The sequence below is a fragment of the Arachis hypogaea genome, chromosome 8 (assembly GCF_003086295.3).
Source record: "Arachis hypogaea cultivar Tifrunner chromosome 8, arahy.Tifrunner.gnm2.J5K5, whole genome shotgun sequence".
Lineage (NCBI taxonomy): Eukaryota > Viridiplantae > Streptophyta > Magnoliopsida > Fabales > Fabaceae > Arachis > Arachis hypogaea.
The window spans coordinates 33,691,197-33,718,407 of record NC_092043.1 but is presented as its reverse complement, the minus strand read 5'-3'; the positions used below and the strand labels follow the sequence as shown (position 1 = coordinate 33,718,407).

General features: G+C 31.0%; 2 protein-coding genes across 3 annotated transcripts; both read left to right on the top strand.

The window, feature by feature from the left end:
- The first annotated feature begins 1,089 nt into the window (after positions 1 to 1,089).
- On the top strand, positions 1,090 to 6,195 carry LOC112707122 (protein farnesyltransferase subunit beta). Its single transcript, XM_072201154.1, has 14 exons — positions 1,090 to 1,254; positions 1,351 to 1,437; positions 1,513 to 1,618; positions 2,268 to 2,303; positions 2,828 to 2,912; positions 3,010 to 3,061; positions 3,229 to 3,280; positions 3,482 to 3,546; positions 3,933 to 3,989; positions 4,073 to 4,145; positions 4,254 to 4,340; positions 4,412 to 4,556; positions 4,647 to 4,771; positions 5,767 to 6,195. The coding sequence occupies exons 1-14, from the start codon at positions 1,133 to 1,135 to the stop codon at positions 6,004 to 6,006; spliced, it is 1,332 nt and encodes a 443-aa protein (XP_072057255.1). The 5' UTR covers positions 1,090 to 1,132; the 3' UTR covers positions 6,007 to 6,195.
- Positions 6,196 to 15,950: 9,755 nt separating this feature from the next.
- On the top strand, positions 15,951 to 20,819 carry LOC112707121 (CASP-like protein N24). Of its 2 annotated transcripts, none has more exons than XM_025758707.3 (3): positions 15,951 to 16,571; positions 18,357 to 18,497; positions 20,311 to 20,819. In XM_025758707.3, exons 1-3 carry the CDS (start codon positions 16,102 to 16,104, stop codon positions 20,315 to 20,317), a joined length of 618 nt encoding a protein of 205 aa, XP_025614492.1. In that variant the 5' UTR covers positions 15,951 to 16,101; the 3' UTR covers positions 20,318 to 20,819. The 2 variants fall into 2 exon arrangements, with proteins under 2 accessions (XP_025614492.1, XP_025614491.1); XM_025758706.3 differs by having other exon boundaries at positions 15,954 to 16,571; positions 18,357 to 18,492.
- The last annotated feature ends 6,392 nt before the right edge of the window (positions 20,820 to 27,211 follow it).

The window sequence follows — 27,211 nt, the reverse complement described above, 5'->3', positions numbered from 1 at the left end:
TTTAAAAATATTTTCATCACAAACACCATCAGAAACAATGCTATGGAAGATATAGATGCAAATCAAAATAAGGAAAATATTGGTCAATCTCCAAATTTGTCCTATGAAGATATAGATGTCAACTTTATGATCACTCATTGGATTTGATTAACCGATTGTGTTATCTTTTGTTTTCTCTTGTTCATTTAAATTGAGAAAGTATTTTGTATTAGTGACTAATTTATTATCTTTTTTTGTATCATTAATTATGTCTAAAAATTGATACTTGATTTTTATTAATATATTTGTAAAGATATGCATTTTAATTTTTAATTTTTAATTTTATTTTTATAATTCTATATATTTATTTAATTATGACTGGGTCAACCGGGTTGAATAAATGATCCACCGGTTGAATTAGTATCCCGGTGACCCAGTTGTATGACCAGGTTAATTACCGGTTCTGATAACTATGCTACCTAGTCCTAAAGTGCAATGTTCCAGATTCATCCTCCCTTTCATTTAACCGTACTACACCCTATGTCTCAATCTTTCTGAATAAATAACGTGAAAACAGGAGCTGCGAGCCTGTGACGAATCGTTAGGGGTGGAAACAGGCCAGGCCAGGCCAGACTTTGCTCTTAACAGACCTGGCCTGTCATACAGTTGATTGGCTTGAGCCTGACCTGCAGTCTGTTATAGGCTCTTTATAAAGTACTAAGCCTGGCCTGACCTGAAATCTGTTAAAAGGCCTGATAATTTTTTTTTAGAAAAATAAAAATATTATTTAAAAATTTATTTTTTATTAAAAATAGTTATATGTAATATGTCATATATTTAATATTTATAAAAAATTTTAAACTTCTAATATATCTAAAATATACAAAAATATTTATATAATAAATTTAAAATATCTCATAATTTTATTAATAATAAATAATTATTTATATATTTAATTATATTTTAATAGGTCTAAGCAGGCCTATAACTGGGTCTGACCTATTAATGTATTAAGACTTTTAAAAGAACCTGAACCTATACCTATTTTATAACAGGTCAGGTCAGGCCAGGCGAAACACAGGCCAAGCTGCAGGCCGTGACAGGCCCGCCTGGCCTTTTTCCACCCCTACGAACCGTTACCGTGCATGTGAAGATGGATGAAATGACATCATCGAGTCCAACAGTGAGCCAGCGTGACCAGTGGATGGTTGAGTCGCAAGTGTTCCAGATTTACCAGCTCTTCGCGACGATCCCTCCCAACGCCCAATCACTCATGTAACTAACTCACTCACTCACTTAATCCTCTTAATTATTCTCTGTTTTCTCTAATCATTCTCCCAATTCTGTTTAACCGGTTATATGATATGATAGGTTGGAGCTGCAGCGCGATAAGCACATCGAGTTTCTCACCAAAGGCCTTCGCCATCTCGGTCCCAACTTTTCCGTTCTTGATGCCAAGTCTCTCTCTCTCTCTCTCTCTCTCTCTCTCTCTCTCTCTAATTTTTGTTAAGTTTGAAAACTTGTTTTGTGTAGTCGGCCATGGCTTTGTTACTGGATCATTCACTCGATTGCTTTGTTGGGAGAATCCATCGACGATGAACTCCAAGACAACACTGTCGAGTTTCTCAACCGCTGTAAGGTTTTGAATTTTTCATTCAATCAGTTGTTTTGGCTAAATAAATAAAAAAATTGTGCAACTAATGAGATTATGAAGCATTTGGATATGCAATTTCCGGGCTCTTCATTGGTAGTGCATTGAAATTATTTGCATATTACACATCGCATTCATAATACAATATTAAGGTACATTTTTAAGTAAAACAAATAAACAATGTTTATAGGAGCTAGTATTCGTTTTTATTTTCTTTCGAAAATTAATAACAAAAAAAGGTTCTAGATGTTACGTTAGTATTAGTAATAGTAGGTTTATAGACAAATATTGTAGTTTACCCGTCCAAATTCGTTCTAAGAATTAAAAAGTAGAAGTAGAAGATTGTATACTAAATTGTCTCTAATGTGTCTGGCACTTGTCCAACATGGAGATGGTGACTATTTAGAAGCGTTCATGCCTAAAGAAAACAACCTTAAATAGAGAGACAAGAAAGAGAGATGTTGTGCTTATGTCTGTCAAGTTGAGATAATGAGCCCTAGTGTGTTGCTAAGTCTTATCGTGCCCTTTTTTACAGGGGAGATATGTTCTGGCTGTCTTTTGTGTTCTTTATATTTAGACTCGGTCTCTTGGCTGCCCTGCTCATTACTTTAGTTTCTTGTTCTTTGTGTATCAACAGGATCCAAATGGTGGTTTTGCTGGGGGACCAGGCCAGGCAAGCTGCTAATAAAAAATAATCTGTTCTCTCTTTTCTTTTTTCTGTTTTTTCCCTTTCTACTTGAGCATTGAGCTATGGTCTTATGGAGTTCAAATTTTAAGCTTTTCCTCTTTCTCTTGCTCTTAAACTGCAATTTATTGTGTCTTCCTGCCAACTCCTATGTAAATGAATAGATAAGTAGATAAATAACTGACCAGGTTGTTAAAAGAAAAATTCTCTTAGTTGTAGTGCTTGAGTTGCAACCTGCAACCTGTTAAGTTGAATATGGATATAGCTTATTGGCTAGAGGGAGAACAAGGAAAACTAAAAATGAAAACAATCAAGTAGATTTAGATTTAATGCTTTGAATTTAGATATAGTTTATAATAGGATACTATGGCATTGGGTCCATGTAGTCTACTGACTAGTAGAACTAGCCCTGGTGTTGGTTGTTGTAGTTATTGTTATATCTCTCCCTTGTATTCTTTTACTGTTTAAACTTTAAAATAACATAATGATTCATATGCTTGAATCTTTCTCAGATGCCTCATCTTGCCACAACATATGCTGCTGTCAATACCCTTATTACTTTGGGTGGTGATAAATCTTTAGCATCCATTAATAGGTGTCAGTTTATGTCAATCAATACATGATGTTACGTTGTAATGATAGTTTTCATACTTCTGGAATTCATTGGTACAATTCTTTGAATATATTATCTCAGATAAACTGTATGGGTTTCTACGGCGGATGAAACAACCAAATGGCGGATTCAGGTATGTTGCCTTGCTTATCTTTCAGATTAATGATAGATGGTTGTGGTTCTACTTATATTTGGTGATCATTGCTTGAGTTTTATATATAAGAACTTATGCAATACACACTACGCATTTAGAGATGATTTGGTCCACCATTGTCGTTTAATCCCCAAATCTTTATCCAGGATGAATGTTGAAGGAGAAATTGATGTTCGAGCTTGCTACACGGCCATTTCTGTAAGTTGGTTATCTCTTTATCTGTTCCACATATGCTTAACTATAGATGTATGTATATATAATCGTACATTGCACTTTTTTGGAGACTAATCTTATTACTGTTGTACTCTATTATCCTCATTGTTGGAGGGAGACTTTTTATGGTACTTCTTTTATCGATACGCATCTATTTCATAACACACAGAATCTTGTTGGTTTCAGGTCGCAAGTGTTTTGAACATTTTGGATGAAGAGCTGACCCAGAATGTTGGGGACTACATTCTAAGGTTAGTTTCAAGAAGCTGTAACTTGAAATCTGTTGCCAATTCTGGCTGTATGTTTTTTGCTTGTAGAATAAAATTTATTATTTTCCATTTTTATTGGTTAGATTGTTGATAGATTATCCTTGAGATCAACTTGTGAGTGTTGAAATCATAGTGAATTAATGCAGTCTGTTCTATGATCCGTAATTAGTTTACTATGTGGCCTTAAGTTGGGGCCTTTAGGTTAGCCGGTGGCCACTTATAATTATTGAAAGCGCCAATAGCCACAATGTGATTATTTGTAAGCATTGTTTTCTTCTTGTTTGGTTCAATGGTCAACTACAAAGTTGTATAATTTCATTGTGTATTTCCTTGATATATTTTCTATGGTCTATGATGTTTCTCTGCAGCTGTCAAACTTATGAGGGTGGCATTGCTGGTGAGCCAGGTTCTGAGGCTCATGGTGGGTATGTTTCGGCATACTCTGTTTGTGATATACTTTCCAAATAATGTAATGTGCCATTATAGACATTGATTATTTCTTTATCAGGTACATCTTTTGTGGATTAGCTGCAATGATTTTGATTGGGGAGGTTAATCGCTTGGATCTGCCTCGATTAGTTGTAAGAGATTTGTTGCTTTCTTTCTGACTTTCAATTATTAGCATGTAAGAGTTACTTCTGAACTTGCCCATACTTTAAATGGTATAATATTCCACGGCTTTGTATTAGGAATGGACAGTATTCCGGCAAGGTAAGGAGTGTGGATTCCAGGGGAGAACAAACAAATTGGTGGACGGATGCTATTCCTTTTGGCAGGTGATTACAATTTTCTGTTTACTTCATGAGTCTTCTGTGACATAGTTGGACTAAAATTTGAAAGTAATCAGGGAGGTGCTGTTGCACTATTACAAAGATTATATTCTATTATTAACAAACAAATGGCCGAAGTCTCAAATATTTCTGGCATACCTGAGGAGAAAGTCTGTCTGCATGGAACCTCCAGTGATGCAGCATCCCATCTCTGGCATGAAGGTTGGCTCACTTCAAAGTATATGGTTTTAGTCTTACTATAATGAAATTTCATTTTCTTCTTAGTACCTGTATCTTCCGATATTCTCGCAGGCATGAGTGAATCCTGTTCAGCTGATTTTAAGAATATAGGTTATAACTTCATTAATGACTGGAGAGCAAAGGATCCACTGTTTCACAGCATTGCCTTGCAGCAATATATTCTTCTATGCGCACAGGTCCGCGTCTTATTTGCTGTTTCTGTTTTCACTTGGTATTTTGTATCATTCTCCTAAGAGTGAATATGCCTCGGTGATACCTTGAAAAGTTAGACATTTAGCTTTATATCATATCTGCATTCAAGACTTTGAAATCGTTGGGTAAATTTGATCACCCTGGGTGTGTGTGGTTGAAGGAATTATAAATAATTTCTAGGAATGTTAAGATAGGAATATTATGTTTCCATGTTTGGTTCAAAGTTTGAAAAGATATTTTTAATTAAGTTTGATTCCCGGAAATCAAAATACCATCATTTTAATTCCCACCTTCCCCTTGGGTATCTTTGATTCCCATGGAAATGGAATATTTATAACAAAGTAATACTTGAACTACACACACTTGTGGGTATCTTTGATTCCCATGGAAATGGAATATTTATAACAAAGTAATACTTGAACCACACACACATGTGGTTGGAGGAATTATAATTCCTAGGAATTTTAAGATGGGAATATCATATTCCCATGTTTGGTTCAAAGTTTGAAAAGTTATTCCTAAGCAAGTTTGATTCCAGGGAATCAGAATACCATCATTTCAATTCCCACCTTCTCCTTGGGTATCTTTGATTCCCATGGGAATGGAATCTTTATAATAAAGTAATACTTAAACTACACACACTCTTAAGGTTATGCTGTATGATACATGACACCCTATGATTCAAGTTATATAACAGTAAGGTACCTTTTCCCTTTTAAACATGGTATTTCATGTACTTCTTGGCATGCCTAATCTGCGGTATACAAATGAGCGAGGGAGAGATACTTAAATTTCTTTAGCTACAAACTTTGACACTCATAAAAATGTCAGTTGAATCAGTTGCATAAAATCAACTAGCTCAAATCCGTAGAAAAAATTGCACTGGTTTCTTTTGCCTAATTTAGGATATCAGAATCATAATATTCCATTCTATTACATGCTTTTGACCCTTGAATATTCTATTCTTTCCTTAACGAAGGAGCAAGATGGTGGACTTCGAGACAAACCAGGTAAACGCAGAGACCACTATCACACATGTTACTGTTTGAGTGGACTTTCATTGTGCCAGTATAGCTGGTCAAAGCACCCAGATTCTCCACCTCTACCTAAGGCAGTGTTGGGCCCTTACTCCAATCTTTTAGAACCTATACACCCTCTCTATAATGTTGTTTTAGAGCGATATCGTGAAGCTCATGAATTCTTCGTTGGTGCATCATGATTAATATATTATGCCCATGTTTTGTTTCACTTTGATGTAAAATGCTACTATCTAAAGCTGTATTTATTCCTAGAATGTGGTACACCAATTTCGTTACAACATTAATGTACTTAACTATAGGATTGGTGGGTTACATATTATTGTTTTAATAATATAAACAATAGTACTAGGTAAATAAGTTCTTTTCAACCGAGTTTGATTTCCTTAGCTTCTTCTCCCATGTTCTGCGTGCTCTTTTCCTTCCTTCATTCTTTCTTTTCTCCTCCTCCTCCTCTGGCTGTTTTCGATGCTGACTTGTGTTATTTTCTTGCATTTTTTTCTTCTATTATTTTTTTTTGTTCTTCTTATGTTGGTTCAAAGAAATCGTTGTCATTTTTTCAAAAAAGTTTCTTTTGAGACTATCGAGACTGTTACAAAAACACTAGTTTGTCCAATATTTCTCTTATACAACTTAAAAGTGGAATTCTAATTATTATTAGTAGTTAGTATGAAATTTAGGTTACATTATCATAGAAGTGATTGATAACACATGAAAAATCTTGTATATTTGAAATGGTTTGACTTTGGAATGAATAGCTAAATGGACTTTTATGTTGTTTTCTTAACTTTGTTTTTTTTTCTATTATAAATTAAAAAAAAAATTATTATTTCCCAAACAAAATTAAAGGGACTTTAATTTTTCGGAATGGACTATAATTTTATAGAGTTCGTCGCACCCTGACGAATTTCATCCAAATCCTCCATAAAAAAATTGGCTGGAAACGAAACTCAAATTCTTAAACCATTATCATCGTCTTCAACAGTATTGTAACCATTATCATCTTCTCTAAAAATACACAAATAATGGTTGCTATTATTAACTTTCTAACTTTTCTTTTGACTCAATTTGATATATATGAAGATGCCTAGTGAAGTTTGTTGGGTGATACAGCGAACTCTAGTGAAGTTTGTTGGGTGATACAGCGAACTTTATAAAAATATAAAAGTTTGCTGGGAGTGCAGAGAATCTTACAAAAAATAATAAGGTTCGCTGGTGGGTGTGACGGACTTGTTGAAATTTAAAAAAAATGTATTTTAAAATTTAAAGTTTGGATAATTTATTTGGGAAAATAAATTTTTTAATTTTATTATAAAAAAATCTTTTTTATTTTTTTTATTTTAAAGTCCGAATAATTTATTGTGTTTTTCAAGAAATGGATTACAAATATTTTTTTAAATCAAACAGAACTCGTGATAGAAATGTGGAGATGGAGCTAGGACAAGATATTCGCCGCACGAACTCCAATGCATGTCTCCCTGATCAGCATTACAATATAAGTAGGGATGAGATTATACAGGGCGGAGATTTTTCTGGTGTCCTCTCAACCCATTTAGTAAAATGTCTTCTATTCCTATTTTATTTTCGTCAAGAGTCTTCCTTTGTTTTCCTTGCAGGAGGAGTGAATTTTCGCGTATAGTATATTTATGAATATTAAATTTAGAAAAAAAATAATATAATTATAATAAAATTTAATATAATTCAACTAAATATATTAAATTAAACATAATTCAAATATAATTTTAACATAATTAATATACGTACAAAATTTTTAATATACAAATTAAAATAATATATATATATATATATATATATATATATATATATATATATATATATATGGTATTTAGGTAAATTTTTTTTGCAAAAAATTTATATATTTCCACGGTATGTATCTCAATTTCTGCCCGTGTCTCCATTTATTCGCAGGGGCTAATTTCTGTTCTAATGAAAATTTTGCAGATCTCCATTAACTCTTTTGTCATAGGTAATCTCTGCGGGTGCAGATATTTTTGTCATTTTAAATATAAAAAGCTATAGAATCACTTAATAACGAGATTTTATTAATTTGTGTATTAGATTTAAAGTTAAAATCATATATTATTAGTGTAAATCCCTAAATTAAAAAATTTTGGTAACTAAGATACCAAAATTAATATATTTAATATGGATAATAAACATAATTTTTTATTGTTTTACTAAAAAAAAATTTATCTTTTTATGTTCTAAACAAGTTAGTATCTTCTGCAGGGACAAAGATATGCAACGTAAATAACACACGTTTCGGCCGACATAAACATCATTTTAAATAATATTTTAAAAATGAGATTTTAAATTAATTTAAATTAGATTTGAATTTGAATAATTAGGATTAGACACTATATAAAGTATAAACACACTCACAACACGTTATCTTTCTCTCTTATCGCGTCCTCATTCTGCCGTTCAATTGACCGTTCCTCCGCCACGACAGTGCGCCGTTGTCGCTAGTGGGAGCTCTCGTGAGGTGCGCGCCCTTTCCTCCCGGTCGTTTGCGTCGCCATTGCAGATGAAGCTGCGCTACTAAACACTCAGCTTGGAATGTTAGCGATAGTGCTGTTGTCTCGCGTAATTCTCCTGCGTCATCGCTGTTACTGTCTCGCGTTCCTTGCCTGCTGCGCTGCTGTTGCAGTCTTGTGCCTATTTTGACCTCTGCAAGACTGCAACTTCATCCCGCGATACGCCACCGTCGAACTCTTTTATTTTGGACGATTCTTTTAATTAGTTTTGGATTTTTTTCTAAATTTCGAATGATTCTTTATACTAATTTTGATTAGTTTTGGATGATTTTTTTTTCTATGTTTTGGATGTTTCTTTTTTTTGGGTGGATTTGAATGATTTTTTTAATCATTTTTAATGTTTCTTTTTTTAGTTTTTAAATATTCTTTTTCAATATTTTTTAAATATCTCGTTTTGTTAGGTTTTTAAATTTTAAAATTATCAGATATCTCTTTTTTATTAAGTTTTGGATGTTTGTTTTTGTTACGTTTCAAATGTTTTGAAAATTTTAAAATAATTTTGAATTTTAAAAATAAATTTTAGACTTTTTAAAACAGTTTTAGATGTTTCTTTTATTTTGGATGTTTTTTTTTTTTTTTTTTGCGTTGCGAGTGGGGAGCCCGCTGGATATGGGGAGAAGAATTAAGATTTGTAACTTGGATGTAGAACGTGGATAAATGATGAAAGATAAAAATAGAATGAGGATAAGAAGAGGTGAATGGATTGAGATATTTTTTTCATGTTTTGTGGGCCTTAGAATGCAGCCTTATAGGACGTTGGTTGATGTTGTTGGCATCTCTATTGACTATTTAACGGAATTGATGTTTATATTAGGAAAAAGTATAGGTAGATAATGAAAATATTAAATAATATAAATAATGGATATATCAGATGTTCATTTTATTAAGTATGCGAATGGTTATTCTAATATTAAGATTTATGTAGGTAATTTGGAGGTGTATATTTTGATTTGATTGGTGGTTGTTAATGTTGTTCAAAAAAGTTATTAATTACCTAATATAACTCTTATAGTAGCCTTTGAAATATATATTGTTCCCGTTATATTATATTTGTCTCATGCTTAAATAAAAATTACCGTATTAAGATTTATGATAAAGAAATAAATAATGGATATATCAGATGTTCATTTTATTAAGTATGCGAATGGTTATTCTAATATTAAGATTTATGTAGGTAATTTGGAGGTGTATATTTTGATTTGATTGGTGGTTGTTAATGTTGTTCAAAAAAGTTATTAATTACCTAATATAACTCTTATAGTAGCCTTTGAAATATATATTGTTCCCGTTATATTATATTTGTCTCATGCTTAAATAAAAATTACCGTATTAAGATTTATGATAAAGAAAATTTTATTTTATTTAATGACATTCGTTAATAAAAAAATGTGATATGATTAATAAAATTTATAATCTTTTATTAATATTTAAAGCTTTTGATTCCAACTCTTTACCGTCCTTTTCTGCTGATGAAGCAATTGACAGTGTTTTTCGTCGCAGAAGACGACGTCAACAACTACGCAAAGGTAGTCCGTCTTTTCGTCGCGCCCAATCATACCCTCCATCAGCCCTAAACTTTCTGTTTGTGTTCCGTTTGTTATTTCTCTTTTTTTTAACCATTAATTGAAAGGAACGAACATAAATAAATTAATTATTGTTTGTGTTGTTGTTAGCAGAAGAGATACAATAATGGATAAAAAAATTAATGTTATTTTTTTCTGTATTTTCTTCTATTGTTATTGTTGGTAGTGTTGGTGGATTATAAGGAGTACGTCTGGTGGTGAGAGAATGACAGTAGGATGAAGGTAGAGCTGTGGGTGACTGAGTGCATATAGTGGTGGGTGAATGAGGTTGAGTGGGTCATTGGTGAGTGAATGAGGTTGAATGGTGGTGGATGATGATGCAGATAAAGGAATGAAGATGAAGTGGTTGGAGGGAAAGGACAATGATATTTGGAATTGGAAACTATTTCCTTTTTTTTAAGAAAAATATAGTAATTATTATTTTTTAATTTTAAAATTTACTTTTTTTTTTTACTTTTTTATTTTATAATTTTTAATTTTATAATTTATTTTTTGTAAGGCTAAATTTATCTTTTTAGAGTGAAAATGATAATTTTTTAACGTTTTATGACGTTGAGGATGATTTTAATAAAAAAAAAATCGGGGACGATTTTGAGTTTGGCCTCAAATTTTAGGGACGAAAAAAGCACTTAACCCTTAGTTATTCTATTTTTAAATTTGAATTCTAAGTTTGGATGAGATCTTAACTGATTATGTTTTAAATTGTTATGATATGATTCATAAAATTTGAATGATTTAGATTTCAATTTACAATATACAATTTAAATTTGAATTGAGATTCAAATTCGAAATCAATAACGAATCTCATACTATATATATGTATGCCAAGAGTAGAGAAAAAACATAAATAACACAAGTATTTTATTCTTTTACCTCTACACATAAATTTATATGAGCTTAATTTTTGGAAAAGAATTTTATGGTATGAAAAGAGTTGCAAGAGATTTTTAATTTAGATCATATGTCTATTAGTCAAAGAGTTAACAATAAGAATTGATTTCGGTGTGAATACTCATAACACCTTTTTTTTTTCTAAAGTCAGATAATTCCATTTATGGAATGAAAAAAACATATAGGTGTTCATATATGGGACAAATAAAAGTAATGGGGACTCCCAACGTTCTACTATAGAGGTAACATCGTATAATAATCTAATAAGAGAGATAAAAAATTAAAGTGCTCATCAATTAGAAAGTGGGAATTTGTTGAAGCTCTTTCTCCAACTTCAAAGCCGACACACCATTATCTCTTCCACACTAGTTGATGCATTATCAAAGATGAACCTGTTCCTAACCTTCTATAAGGACCAGCTCAAAATCACCATCATCATTCTCTGAGAGGAGCTATTGGGTTGGGTACACAAGGCTCCCATTCTCAAGTTCCACTCAACATAGAAGTCAGAGTCTTCGGTGCTCCTTTTAGTACCTGGTAAGTTCATTTTGACCAAATTTTCTTTGATTTTACACAATGAAATATGCAATAATTGATTGTTTCTGGAAATTGTAGGCATCTTCGGCAAATAGGTTGAATCGATGGGATGCGATGATGAAGCTTTTGCAGCACTAGAAGCTTTTCATAGAAGCCCCTCCAGAGAAAAATCTTAATCTTCCCTGGGATTTTCAGCTTCCACAATTCTCACCATGAATTTCGTTGTCTCATAATCTCTGGGCAAAATTCAATGGTAGGATGCAAGAACCCATAAATCACACGGTACCCAGTACTCACTTCATGCAAACCATTTTATTAAAGGCCCAATAAATTTTATCTTTTCCACCCCCAATTGTTGTTGCTAGCACACGCTGACTAGTGTCCTCAGAAAAAATACTTTTAATTAGAGTTTGATTTCACTGACCATTAAAAAGTATTAAGTCTTTGACCATCAATAGTGGTTGATTTTGTAGATTGGAAGTTTCAGATGAAGAAACAACATAAGGATGTGGAGGAGAAAGTCAAGGATCACTGAAGATTTGGATACTAGATCTATCACCAACTCGCCAAACCAGCTCCTTTTCAACAATCTTACGCCCTTCCAATATGCTACGCCACCCCCCACGAAGGTACTGTTCCAATCTCTGTATTCATTATAGAACTGTATCAAAAATATTTACCTTTGAGGAGTCTAGCTAGGAGTGATTGTGGCTGAGAGACAACTTTCCAACATTATTTTGCTAATAGCACCAAATTCTGAGCCCCTAGGTCCTTAAAACCTAGTCCACCTTCTAATTTTGGTCTTGTTATAGTATCCCAACTAAGCCATGCCATTTTTTGCTCTGTACTTTTTTTCTCCCACCAAAATTGGGAGAGTACGTTGTGAATCTCCCTAATTAAAGTGTCAAGAAGACGAAAACATGATAATAAATAAATTGGGATAGCCTCCCCAATAACTTTGATTAGAACATGCCTGCCTGCAGAGGAGAGAAGTTTTTTTTTCACCCTTGAACTCGCTTCCTTACCTTGTCCTTGATTTCTCCGAAGGTGGCCTTTTTTTATTTTTGGACTGTAGATGGAAGAATCAAATATTCTTCCTGTGCACCAATATGATTAATTTCCAATTTCCGAGCCAGTAGTAATCGAGCAGCGAGAGGAGTATTATTACTAACGAATAGAGCTGATTTATGCAAATTAATTTTTTGGCCACTGAACCCCTCGTATGATCGAAGAAGATTGAGAATATTTTCACAATTGTTTACGCTTTGCAAAAAAAGATTGAGTCATCCGCAAACAATAAATGATTAACAGTAGGACATCTTCGATTGATCTGAATACCTTCAATGAGACCGTTTTGCTCTGTCTTGTTTAGTAAAAAGGATAATCCTTCTGCACAAAAAAGAAAAAGGTATGGACATAGAGGGTTTTCTTGAAGGATGCCTCTATTTGATTTAAAAAAACCAAAAGGTTGACCTTCAACAACGACAGAGTAAGAAACTGTAGTCACCACCTCCTATATCCAACCAATCCACCTAAATTCAAATCTCAACTTCTCCAAAATGAACCAAAAAAAATGCCACTCAACACGATCATAGGATTTTCTCATATCCAATTTAACAGCCATTTCACTCGATAGGCTCCTCTTCTTTGTCTTTAGATAGTGCATATATTCATGAGCGGCTAGGACATTGTCTGAAATCAATCTATCCTTAATGAAGACACTTTGATTAGGGTTGATCAGTGAAGTCATAAATTTCTGTAGCTGATGGACTAGTACTTTAGAAATAATCTTATACACAACTGAGGAAAGGCTGATGGGTCTAACCTGTGTCATATCCTTTGCATCAGAAATATTAGGAATGAGACAGATTTGTGTATGGTTGAAACTCTTTGTTAGTCTATCATTAACAAAAAAATCGCAGACAGCCTTAAAAACATCCTCCCCTACTAAACATCAGTAGAATTGAAAGAATTTAGCTGTAAATCCATCATCACCAGGGGCGCTCTGGGGGTGAACACTAAAGACCGCACGTTTTATCTAAGCAAAATTGACCGGTCTAGTTAATTTTCTGTTCACCGTTGCTGAAACTTTGGTTTCAAAATCTTTGAATGCATGTGCTGGATTAGCTTGGTTAATTGATGTGAAGATATCCTTGAAGTATGTTTCAGATACTTGTGCAATTTTCTCACGGGTGGTAGCATACGTACCATCATTCTTTTTCAGTTTCTAAATTTTATTTCTCTAGATTCTGGATTAGAATGATTAGTGAAAGAAACTTGTATTTCTGTCCCCTTCTTTTAGCCACTTTACACGAGATTTCTCCCTCCAATAGTTTTTCTCCCTAAAGTAAGTATCCCCAAGTTTATTTTTCAAGGCTTCAACCTATTCTTCCCCTGTAATACCCTCCTCTCTGAGAATTTCAAGCTGAGATGTGAGTTCATTATTGTCCTTCTTCGAATTAGATTTGTTCTGCTGCTGCCATTAAACAATATGATGCCTACAATGCTTCAATTTTTTAGCCAAAACAAACATTGCTGAGCCATCCACCCATTTCTTCCAAGTTTCAGTGATAATTATCCGAATTTCTTCTAAACCACACCATCTCTCCTGAAACTTAAACCTCCGATTAGATTTTTCTATAACTGGATTTGTATCAAGGAGGATAGGCGCATGATCTGAACTATTTTTTGCGAGTCGAGATAGCGAGGCTGATGAAAAACAATCCATTCACTCACTGTTTGCAAATGCACGGTCAAGCCGCTCCCTGATTTGGTCCTGCCTTCCTCGCCTATTAGTTCAGGTGAACATTCTCCCAATCATACCCAAGTCCTTCAGTCCACCACCATCAATGAAATTCACAAATTCAGAAATAGATGAAGCTGGTTTTAATCCCCCTACTTACTTCTCCTCGAGGCTCACTATAGCATTAAAATCATCCATAATTATAATTTTTCCAAAGAAACCTTGTACAAAAGATGAAAGTTCTGTGTATTGGATAGACCGAATCCCATCCAAGCTATTTAAATGTACCCCAATCAGTCCCCAAGAACAGTTCAAAACATGATTAGTTACCTTGACAGCTATGAAAAACTCTTTTTCAGTAAGAATCTCAACCGTTGTGCCCTCCTTCCATGTTAAAGCCAATCCACTAGCTGTATCCGTTGGACTAACAATCCTCCAATACGTAAAATGATAAGATCTCAACTTACTTTCTACCAGACGAGATTGATTTTTTGTTTCACATAGAAACACAAATTCGGGGGAGTGAAATTACACATCCCTTTAAGGTTATGAACTGTTAGGAATCTTCTCAAACCGCTAATTTTCATAAAAGAACTCTCATGACGAATTAAAGGGAAGGAATAAAGAAGGGAATAAAGAAAGGATTAAAGAAAGAAATTGACAAATCAATTATTGACCTAAACGGCATAAAAATTTTGTTTTAAAAAAAAATTCTAACAGAATAAATTAAAGAAGTATGTTCTCCTCACATAAAAAAACCTAAACGGCACAAATAAATACTCATAACATCTTTATATCATAAAAAAATGTGATTTTTATTAATATACTTAAATATTTAAATTTGATCTATATATTATTTTTAAAATAAATTTAAGTACAAAATAAATTTTTAAAATTATTTTTTCTATTGCATATTATGAAGATACGATAATCTTTCAGTTGTGCATTACATCTGTTGTTTGGAATCGTCACTGTTTTCAGCAGACAAGAAAAGTTATGCATTCATTATCCTTTCTAAATTTTATATTATTATTATTACCAAAAAAATGAAGCAGAAGAGCCATTATGCATACTTTATACGACACTTGCTTCTTCATATTCTATAGGACCGAAACGGAAAAGTAATCAAATTATATATATATATTTTATTTCATAATGACATTATATTATTATATTAAAAATTATAAAATAATGAATAAAATATAATTGAACACTTCTTTTGTACATGAGTTGGGGTCATGCTACGCCTCAAGATGGCCAAGTGGTGATTGTTGCTTTAGCTAGAAAAAAAATAATATTTTTTCACACCACCTAATAGTACACACCAAAAGTCGAGAGGCGTAGATATAAGTTTAGTTAAATACTATTCTTTTATTCTAAATATAAAAAGTATATGAACCAACTAATAATCAGTCAAAAATGGAACAACATAATTAATTATAATTAATTTTATTAATTTATAATTTAATTTGTTTTTTAAATTATTATTGACCACGTTCAAAACATGAGGAAAGATACGCTAGTAATAGGAGAGAATCACGGAACAGATGCTTTGATCATTCATTAGTTGGTTTCATATAATTAATTATGTTTTATTAATGCGTAACACATGAAATATAGAAATCATATCAAAAACCATCCAATTTACAAAAAAAAGAAACATCTGTATGCCTATCAGTAGCAACATCCAGTTAAAGTTATCGGTGCCTCTGATTTACCAATTGACTGATTCTTGGCTTATATAAAGTTGGTTCTCTAGCATTGTTGTTCTAAATATAATAGGAAATGATCATTACATTAAGCAACATATCAAGCCAAGCGCATTGTTTTTTTTTTTTAATCAATTTTATTTTTATATTAATAACATTTTGGCTTCTTTGAGAATATATAAGTAGCTATATACTTATCAATATTTATAAGTGGAAGAGAAAATTTAGAAGTGTTCAATTTTGCACAAGTATCATAATGAGCAAGGAAACCTCAACAAAAGAAATGAAAGATGTATCAAAACTACAAGAAGAGGAAGCAAAGCCTCAACAAGTGAAAAAGGATACACAAGAGAAAATAGAAACTTCAAAAGAGAAGAAGATCAACAACAAGAGGAAGGAAGAACCGCAACTACCGGTTTCTGAGTCGCCACGGTCCATCACATACCATTCTTCCGGCGGCTCATTCTCCAGCAGTGAGGCCCCTCCAGTAGGCGCAACGGCGGTCAAAATGGCGCAGGACGAGCCGGATAAGGTTGAAGAAGGCATAGTGAATGGGGGACGAAATAGTGGTTACTTGATGTCCAAGAAAGAGGCCAAGTTGAGCATGGTATTGCTAGGGCTCAGAATTGCTACATTTGTGTTCTGTTTGGTGTCATTTTCAGTGTTAGCTAATGATACCAATAAAGGGCCATTTTCTCGCTCATTCTATGCATATACGGAATTCAAGTATGTTGCTCTTCCCTCCTCCTTCCTTCCTATTGTGTCATGAACAAGTTTCAGTATTCTATTTTTCTAATTTTATTTTACTCAATTTGATATAAAATTTTGTACGGGGATGTTGTTACATTCTTTTGTTACTATTATGCGTGCATTGTTTAATTACTTTTTAATTATTATGCTAAATGAACACAAAAATTTAGTCACTCTTATAGAAATACTATAAGGAGAGGGGCGGGGCCGTCAATAATTTTAGTCAAATTCGTGGTTAAAAAAAATTGACGAACTCCCAAACTTTTTTTTTTTTAAATATTACTTCCCAACTCTTTCAAAAAAAATTTAGTCCTAAACTTCATGAGTTATTGGTATACCAATTATTTTAATTGAACAATTTAGTCATTTGTATTCGATAATTTTTGTTTATATCTAACTTAAATAATGTGATCATATGAATTTTGACTTGAATTTAATTTTGTTTTTATTTTTTCTTAATTCTTGTAACATATACTTTTTTATTTAACTAAACTCATATAAGCAATTATTTATTATTATTATTATTATTATTATTATTATTATTATTATTATTATTATTATTAAAAACTAAATAAACACATATACCACTTTAGTTTAAATTAAAAAGAGGTATTTAATAAAAAAATATAAACATGCATGTTAGTTTTTGTGATAGAAAGATATGAAAAAAGAGATATTTATTGAGAAAATAATGGGAGAGGAAAAATATATATTTATTAAAAATATAAAATTTATGGAAAGTAGAGAGATAATTAACAAAATATTGAACATAAGTTGTATGAATACAAAAAAAAATTATCATCATTTCAATAATTATGATAAAAAATATTAAAAAAATAAAATAAATAAATTTATACAAAAAGACTTGGATATAACATTACATTATGGAAAAGTATAGGATACTAATATATTATCTGTCAATTTATTGCCAACAATAATTAATTATTATATTTTAAACACATATATAAAGAGACACATGCAAAAAATATATCTATAAAGATACTTTTATTAAACACAACTATAAAAAAGATATTTTTATTAGACACATTTAAAAAGACACTTTTATTAAATATGGTTATAAATAAGAATTGGTAGAAGTTGGCAGAAATGCTATTGGTAACGTAACGGAATCGTTACATTATTCTTATCTTTAATAGTTACATACATATTTGTTTGCAAAAATTTTGGGACAAGGCCGTCTCTCTCCTCCTTTTTATTCTTCTGGATATATTTTTTCTAAATGACCACGTATTTATATTTATAATTAACTTTTAAATATGATAATCAAATTTTAAATTTATACTTAAAACTAAATTTTATAAATAATATAATTAAATTATTTTATATTTATAATTAAAATAAAAATAAGAATGTAAAAATAGTAATTTATTTTGTGTTTATAAACATTTTAATTTAATTATATGGTTATAAAAATTTAATTATTTTATCATTGAAATTTTGAGGAATACTTTTTTATGAATTTTGATTATTTTAATATGTAAATATATACAAATGTATCGTGATTAATTTAATAATTAATTTTTTATATTTATAAATAGTTTTTTGTTAACTCTATTATGAAAACTTCAATTTTATCCTTCAGTTAGCAAATATTGTCTATTGTCACTCCTAATTTTTGAATTATATATAAAATTTAGAATTAAAAGTTAAATTTTTTCTTATATAAAAACTATTTATACATATAATAACTAATTGTTGTATTATGTGGTAAAATTTGGTTCTGGTGTGATTATTATGCAGCTGTTGCCTGGCAGCAAATGTGATCGGGTGTGCGTATACTCTGGTGCAAATATGTGAACTCGTGAAGTATTTGATCACTAAAAAACACACTGGAAACACCAAACTGATTCGTAGCATCACTTTTGCTATTGATCAAGTAAGGTAGTGTATTTATTTGGGTGTTATTAAGTAGTTAATTTTTTTCAATAATTTTATTTTTATTTTTATTTTATTTAGTAAAATTTTAAAACAAAATTAAAATATTAAAAAAATATATATTTTTTAGAAACTATAATTTATATATTTTTGAAAAGATTTTTTATTTAAAAAATATTTTTAATATAATAAATAAACAAAAAAGTATTTTTATATTATTATATTTATATATAATTATAAAAAAATATTTTTATATAAAAAATATTTAAATATAAAATTATTTTTATTTTTTTAAATTTTATAAAAAAATATTACTTGAAAAAAATCTGATCGTAATAGTGCATTCAAATAAATCTAATGCACACTATTCCCTAATACTCTTATTAGATTCTATAATTATTGTTAACTAAAGAGAAAAAAAACGATCAACATATAGTTAAATTATATTTTTTATTTATTAAGAACAATAGGTTACATAAATTAATTATCGTTAGGGTTGAAAGTGAGTTAAACAAAATCATGAGTTTGTTTAAGTTTAACTTCTTAATAGTTCGATAAATTGAATTTATGAGTTTGTGAATTAAACTTCAATCTGAATTTGAACTCATTTATTAAATAAATCGAACTTAAACTTAAATAGACTTAGTTCGTTAATTAGCTCAATTATATATAATAGATAATATACATTATAATTATAATTAATAGAGACATAAATTTTTATTTGTATAAAATTATATATTATGTTTATGTTATTTGAGTTAGCTCATCATGTGTTCGAGTTAGCTTATGACTAGATGAATCGAATTAAAATTTTATAAATTAGCTCGATTATTAATAGATCGAATCGTCAGAAATCAAATTTAAATTTGACTTTGCTTGATTGAATGTTCACTTCCAATCCTAATTATGATAACATGCATGTCATGATAAATAGCATTTTTTGTCTTAACACGATAATACAACACATGGCATGTCATATGACATTTTTCATATCCCTAATTATTATCATGGACGTAATATGACGCGCATTAGACCTCTCAAATAGAGAATAAATGAATATTATAATTCTTATTTTTAATAATATTATTTTTTTATAAATTTATGTGTATAATATTAAAAAAAATGTGTAGAGTAATATTATTATTTTTTTAATGAATTAAATTTTTTAAATAATTATTCATATATAAATATTTTAATATAAAAATATTAATTAAAATAAAATCATTAAATAATTTATATTTTTACTTAAATAACATGTCTATATTTTAACTGTTATCTTTAAGTAAAAATATTTTTATTATATGAATAGGTGCTCACCCTATTTTAAAATATCATTATTAGATGCTGGCTGAGTAAAATTATATAAGGGACAAAACAAAAATGGTTTATTTTATTTAATCTTTATTAATTATTATAATATTAATGAATATTAAATAAAATAAATTTTAGTTGATTTTTATTATCAAATATTTTTAAATTATATAATGGCTGATCTGTCTAATGAGAAAACCGAATTATGCGGTGTATTCAATGTAAGTAGTGGGAGTTGGTAGAATTTAGAAAAGTCTAGGGGCTAGTAATTTTATTGAATTTTGGCCAGCATATAACTAACAGAGAAATGTGAGTCATTAGATGAAATCTTACACCAATCTCACACCATTAGATCATCATTGATGGCTATTTGATGGCTACCAATAACAAAAGTTACTGTCCCCTAGCATTGTTCGGTAGAATTTTTATTGGTTACGTAGCGAAATTGATGTAAGTATGAATACATGCATGATCAAGTAAATGATGAAGTATTGGTTGGTTGTTGCAGGTCTTGACATATTTGTTACTGGCAGCAGCAACCTCAGCTGCCGGTGTAATCTCAGCAATCAATACATCCCGAGAGCTGCAATATCTGTTTTCTGTAGTAATTCCATCTGAATTCGTTGACATGGCTACTGCATCTGTGGTTTTGTCCTTCCTTGCTTTTAAGTCATTTGCCATGGCCACTCTTCTCTCTGGTTACATCCTTTGCAAGTTCAACTACTAACTTGCTAGCTAGTTCAGTTCATGCAACACTACTACTTATTATTAGATTGCTCCACAAATGCAAAATGTATGGATATGAGGAATTATTACACAAACTCTATATCTCTGTATAGTTGTTCATGAACATGAAGTTTGATGGTTTTCATGTTGATTAATAATAAAATTATTAGCACCTGTCCTAGATTTTCAGAAGCTAGCTAGATTGGTTTCTGAAGAGGTGGTTTTTTCGTTTCCTGAACTCTCAAGATAATGTGGGAATGAAATCAATGATATTTGTTTGTTTTAATTTTATATGTTGTTAGTTTTGAAAACCTAATTGGTCATTAAATCAGTAGAATTAAAAATTAAAAAATTTGAAAGTCCAATCAAAATTTAATTAAAGTTAAATTAGATATAGTAAAATAATATATTTATGTGCAAAATATATTTTTTAAAAAAATAATTTTTGTATATATTTTATTATTTTAAATTATTTAATTATTCAAAAATTATAATGGTTTAACCAATTATTATGTTCTTTGACTTTTCTTTTTTAGTTTTTTGATCAATTCATTACCAACTAATTTTTTACTTAAATCGAATTGATTTAGTGATCGATTTTCGATTGATCTAATTGAATTGATAGAACTATTTAGAAATGCACTAATTATTTACAAATAAACAAGCTTTAATTTTTCCATTTTGATCAAGTAAGGTTTTAATATTTTCATTTTCACCAATCTTGATGAGGGCAGCGGCAACAAGGTTAATGAGCACTTGGTCTTATTTGAGTTGCGGTATTGCTACAGTTTGATCAAACTAATATTGCCATATTTCGAGTAGGTCCAAACTTTTATGTGAGATGTAATATTATCTATGCTTGCCATGTTCTTTGTGTAATATGATACGAAGAAAAAGAAATGATGAAAGCGCAAAAAACAGGTAACTTGTGTAAAATTCACAAAATTAAATTTTATAAATTTTAATAGAGCAATGTTAGGGCCAGCAATTTTTGTGATTGTTAGCCATCAATTAGTCATCAATGATGATTTGATGGTGTGAGATTTCATCCAATGGCTCACCTTCCTCTGCTGGTTACATGCTGACCAAAATTCAACAAAACTGCTGGTCCCTAGACTTTTCTATTTTAATATTAATTTTAAAGAATTTAATTTAAAATCAGACCATTGGATTGAACAAATTAGATCGGACACATGGCCTATTATATAAAAATCAAGGTTCGGAAAATCGGATCAGTCATCAAACCGCTTTAGCTACTAGTTTACTGGTTTACTAGTTCAATCGGTCTAACCGGTAGTTCAACCGGAAAAACTGTTTTAAAATAAAATAATAAATAAATTATAAATAAACATGCTAAAATATAATTATAGTATAACATAAATATTAAAATAGTTTTCAAATTTAAAAAACTACATTAAATGTCATCAATCAAATTCATATAATCTTATTAATATGTTGATGGTGGTGGTGTCTTCTGAGGCATCAATGTCTCCTCATCCAGCCCCTCTAATTTCTTCAGCTAAAACCAGCAATTAGAAAACAAAGCCAGTAATTACAAAACACTAAACCTTCACCCAACAATTACAAACAAAGCTAGCAAAACCAACACAACCAGCAACTACAAATCAAAGCAAAACCAGCAACTACAACACAATGAAAACAGAGTAGCATTCAGCAACAACCATTACAAAACAGCAGCATAACAACAATAGTGCCATAACAAAACAGCAGCATAACAACAACAGCACCTTAAAAAGTCACTAATCAGAAATTCCAAATTTAATTAGCAATCCTATTCTTGTTTCGTGCATTTAATTACTCATAAACAAAACTCAACTCCATCTGAATTGTTAATTTAACCTTGGTCTTATGGAATCATAAATAGGAATACATTACATTGCTCTTTCTCCTAAAATTCAAGCAACAACACATGATTTCACAGTTTAAAACCTTATTCACCGGCTTCTTTTTTGATGTTGTGACTGGGAAGCAACAAATTCAGCAACAAGCAACAAATTTAACAAATCCTAGTAAAATCCATATTTATAGCAAAAAGGCAAATTTATTGATTACCAATTCAGCAACATGCAGAAATACAAGAGAAGGAAAATCTGGAAAAGAGAGAACACCAAACCAAAAGATTAACCAATAATCACAAAACACTAAACTTTCACCCAGCAATTACAAACAAAGCCAGCAATTGAGCAACAAACAGAAATTGAGCTGCAAACCAACAAACAGAAATCTGCAAACTAGCCAGTTAATTTTCAGATTATTTATTTCTCATGCTAACCAACAAACAGAAATCTGCTAACCAACAAACAGATTATTTATTTCTCATGCTAACCAACAAACAGATTTTTTGATAGTCATGCTAACCAACAAACAGAGGAAGTTCACAATTAAACTGAAATTTGAGTTCACAGAGGAAGTCGAAGTTCACATAGTATCAATTTCACAAAGGAAGTTCACAGAGGTGAAGAACAAAGAAGATGAGTAGAGGATGAGTCACTCACCTGGGGTCGACTGAGGGCTACTGGTGTTGACTGTTGAGGACCGCGCGACGATGAAGACGATGAGACCGGCTACTGCCTGCTGGTGTTGAGAAGATGAAGACGACGCAGATGGAGGGCTACTGGGCAGGGAACCAGGCGAAGAAAGAGGGTTACTTGGGCTGACGACCAGGCGACGGCAGTCGCGCTGATGACCGGTGACCGCAGCGACGAAGGAGGGCGCGGTGGCAGGTTAGGATTTGGGCGGCTAGGGTTCACTCTTCTCTGTTCTCTCACTGTGAGATGAATATGATTCAGAATCAGCTGAATCATGAGTGAATGGGTTCGGGGGAAGAAAGGGGGGGTGGGGTGCAGGGTGCTCCACTGGTTGGGTCGGGTTTAGGGTTTTTTTTTTAAAAAAAAAAACAATAAAACGGCGTCGTTTATGCAGAACCAGCTGGTCACCGGTTCGCCGGTTCTTTGGCGGTTCTTCCCAGGACGGTTTCCACAGGAGGACCGGACCGTTTGCGTCGCCGGTTCGCGGTTAAACCGGTCGAACCGGCCGGTCCGGTCCGATTTTCAGAACCTTGATAAAAACTAAGATTTTCATCTTTTTTCCCAAATACTAAGTGAAACACGTTGAGGATGAGAGTTTCAGAGGAAAAACCTAACTCAAACTCTTGTCAAATTTCAAGTCGCCATAACTTTCATTCGAAGTTTCGATCGACACATCGCTTGCAGCCACGCTATTACCGTGTCGAGCTCTACAAAATTCACCGAACAATTTGGTAGGTAAATCTCAATTTTTTACCCAGCTGCTCATTCCTTCATTTTCGAAAATCTTGAGCAAATGTATTGAGATTTTGTTGAATTTTAGTGTTTAGAATCAAACTAGTTTTGTAGACTTGCTGGGTCTTGTCCCAAATTTTCATTAGTAAGGTGAGAAACCTCTAACTCTTGTGAATTATTAATAACTATGAACCCTAAGTTGATTTTGAGTAATATTGTTGGTATTAGATATTAAATTGTGAGTCTTTGGATTAAATTGGCGGTGTTGAAAAACTTGAGTTTGAATATGGTGGTTGGGAGTTCGTGTTTGGTGAGGAGTTGAAGCGTTGGAGCTTGAGAAACGGTGAAATTGTGGTGTCTGAGCATTAGGGAGGAATAGGCGAAGGTATGGTTTTGGTTTCTTGTAAGTAATATATAATGTTACGTGAAAATTTAGGCTAGTTGACTATAGATTAAGTTGAACTAATAAATAGAATTGCTAAGGTTTAGTAAATTTTGTGTGAATTATTGAATTTGTGATAAAGGTGTGTTGAGTATTGATATTGATGAGAATTGTTGATGATGGTGGTGGTTAATAATGATAGTAACTTATGATGATGAAATTGATGAATAATGTTTGTAATTTGGATTGAAAATTGTATTGTATATTGATGAGATTATAGGTATGGATGATGAGAAATAGTTGGAAAACAGATAAATTATGATTGCGTGGTTGTTTTGGTTATAAACTTATACTATAGGATTTAGAGTTTGGAAAGCATAGAAATTGTGGTGTTTTTGGTAAAAACTTGATTTTTAATCAATTTCGATGAGTCATAATTCGGCATTCGAACCTTTAAATTTTGTCAAATTTGTTTCTAACGAATATTGGGTCCGTAAATTTTATATTGTTTGAAGAACGGATGAAAATCATTTAAAACAAAAAAGTTATGCGCGTTTGGAGTTTGGTACAAAAATATGATTTAATTTTTCTGCAACTTAGCCATTTTGATGAAAATAGGGGACATGCGTACGCGAGAAAAGAGTGAACCTATAGGAGACGTTAAGTGGTAGTGGATGGGGTTATGGAGGATGGAGTTCTAATTGAGAAAATGTGAATGTGTTGGTTATGATATGAAAGAGGGAAAAGTCTAGGGGACCAGCAACTTTTTTAAATTTTGGCCAGCATGTAACCAACAAAGAAAAGTGAGTCATCGGATGAAATCTCACATTAATCTTACACCATTAAAATCATCATTGATGGCTATTTGATAGCTACAAATCTCAAAAGTTACTGGTCTCCTAACACTCCTTTATAAAAGAGAACTATAATAATAATGATTAATTGAAAATGATGAAGTATTGTTGATATATGATTAATGATTGAGTTAATGTGGATTGTTTTAAAAAGCGCAAACACATTTCTTTGTATTATTAATATGCATGTTGTATTAATTTCTTTACAAGCTAGTGGTTGACAAGTATAAATTTCTTGTAGTTCACTGGGCGAGAACATATATTTGTGAAAGTTTATCTAGCAAAAAATAGAAAGCCCACAATGAATAGAACATGCGAGACTTATCAAAATAGAGAAACAGATGAAGTTGTTGGGTATATGTCCGGGGGTTGTAATTCGAAAACTCTGAGTGGGTGTGAAGTTGCTGATGAATGGAAAATTGGGAATAATTTCAAGCATCTAATTGCTAATGAGGAATTTTTGTTTGATGCTTTGGTGAAGAAGGTGGCCTTAAGTGAATACTATGAGCAAATTATTTTAATGGTGTGTGTGAAGGACACTGGAATTGGGATTAAATTCAAAAATAAATGTGAAGAAGCTGAACATGGAAGATCTTCCTTCTAGTTTTAGAGGGCTTAAAGCTATAGTAGTTGATGGAAAACCTGTTAGAACTGCTGTCACATGATACTATTTGACGAGACTTGGTATTTAAGCTAAAGTTGCAAATCACATTAAAAAGGCTGTTTCGTTATGTGAGAAGAATGGTTCTTTAACTTCAGGTAAGCTTCAATTTTTTTTGGTTGTTTACTATCTTTTATGTTGTGTAATTGAGTATATTTATTGAAGTTTAAACAATTGGATGTAGCAGATTATTTCAGCCTGATATTGTTTTCGTTGAGAAGGATTCATGGTTTTCGAGAGAGTATGGAATTTTCAATATCTGGCAACTAGATTGGAAACAGAATAGTTATATGTTGAAGATACCCCAAATGATCCTTCTTGCAACCAATATTAGTAATGCTGAATTTAATAAGTTTAGTTATTTATCTTGTCTTGAGTTTTTATGTTTGAGGATTATTTATTATTTTGATAAGTTTGTAAATTTATTATCTGATATTTAATATAAATTATATTTAAAAGTTTATTTGTTTTATTATCTAATATTTTGTATAAATTTTATTTCTATATTTAAAAGTTTATTTGCATTAATTGTCTACTATTTTTCAAATAGAAAAAGTAATTAAAAAAATGTGGCTATTAAAATCGACGATAAAGTTGTCCTTTTTAAATTTAAAATTGACAAAAGAAAACAAAATATAGATAACGAACTTGTCGGTATTTTAATAATTAAATCGACGGCTCTTTTGTCGATTTTAATGAATCAAATATTTACAGAAACGTTGTCGATTTTGTATAATAATATTAACGATAAAACTGTCGATTTTATTAAGCAAGTAAAATTCTCAAACTCATATTATAGACGGAAAGATTGTCGATTTTAATGAATTATTATTGATGGCCTGATAAGTCGTCGATTTTATTAGAATTTTGAAAAAAATCGACAATTTTAATAGCAACCCCATCCACCGTCAATTTTACCGTCGATTTTTAATATTATCGACAGTCTAACCATCGATTATAACGGTATTTCTTGTAGTGGGGTCAATATATATAGTTGAATAATTTAAAGGGCTTATAATTCTATAGTTATTTTATTTATTTATGGGTGAATTATTAAAATAATATTTAAAAGTTTATACTATTAATATTAATAACCTTAAAAGATATAAATGAAAAATAAACCTCTAAATGAGTCTTAAAAATGACAAAGATAAAAAATATTATATTTTTTAAGTTTCAAATAAATTTTATATTTAACAAATAATTTGTGTATTTATTTAAATTTTTGTAAGAATATTTGGATAATTATTTATAAGGTGCATACAAAAAAAATCAAAACAAAAATTTATCTCTAGATTTTTTTATTTTTAAAAAAAATTGTTGGTATTTGACATAAAATTACCAAATATTAGGGATGAAAATACCTATACTTTCTAATAATACTTGTATAAAGAAGTACTAAAATTTGATCTTTAAAATTTTTTTAAAAAGATTTAATATTTGATTATTATTACTACGTTTGAAAAATTTTCAGGTAACATTTAGTAGTTCAATTTACCCTTTAT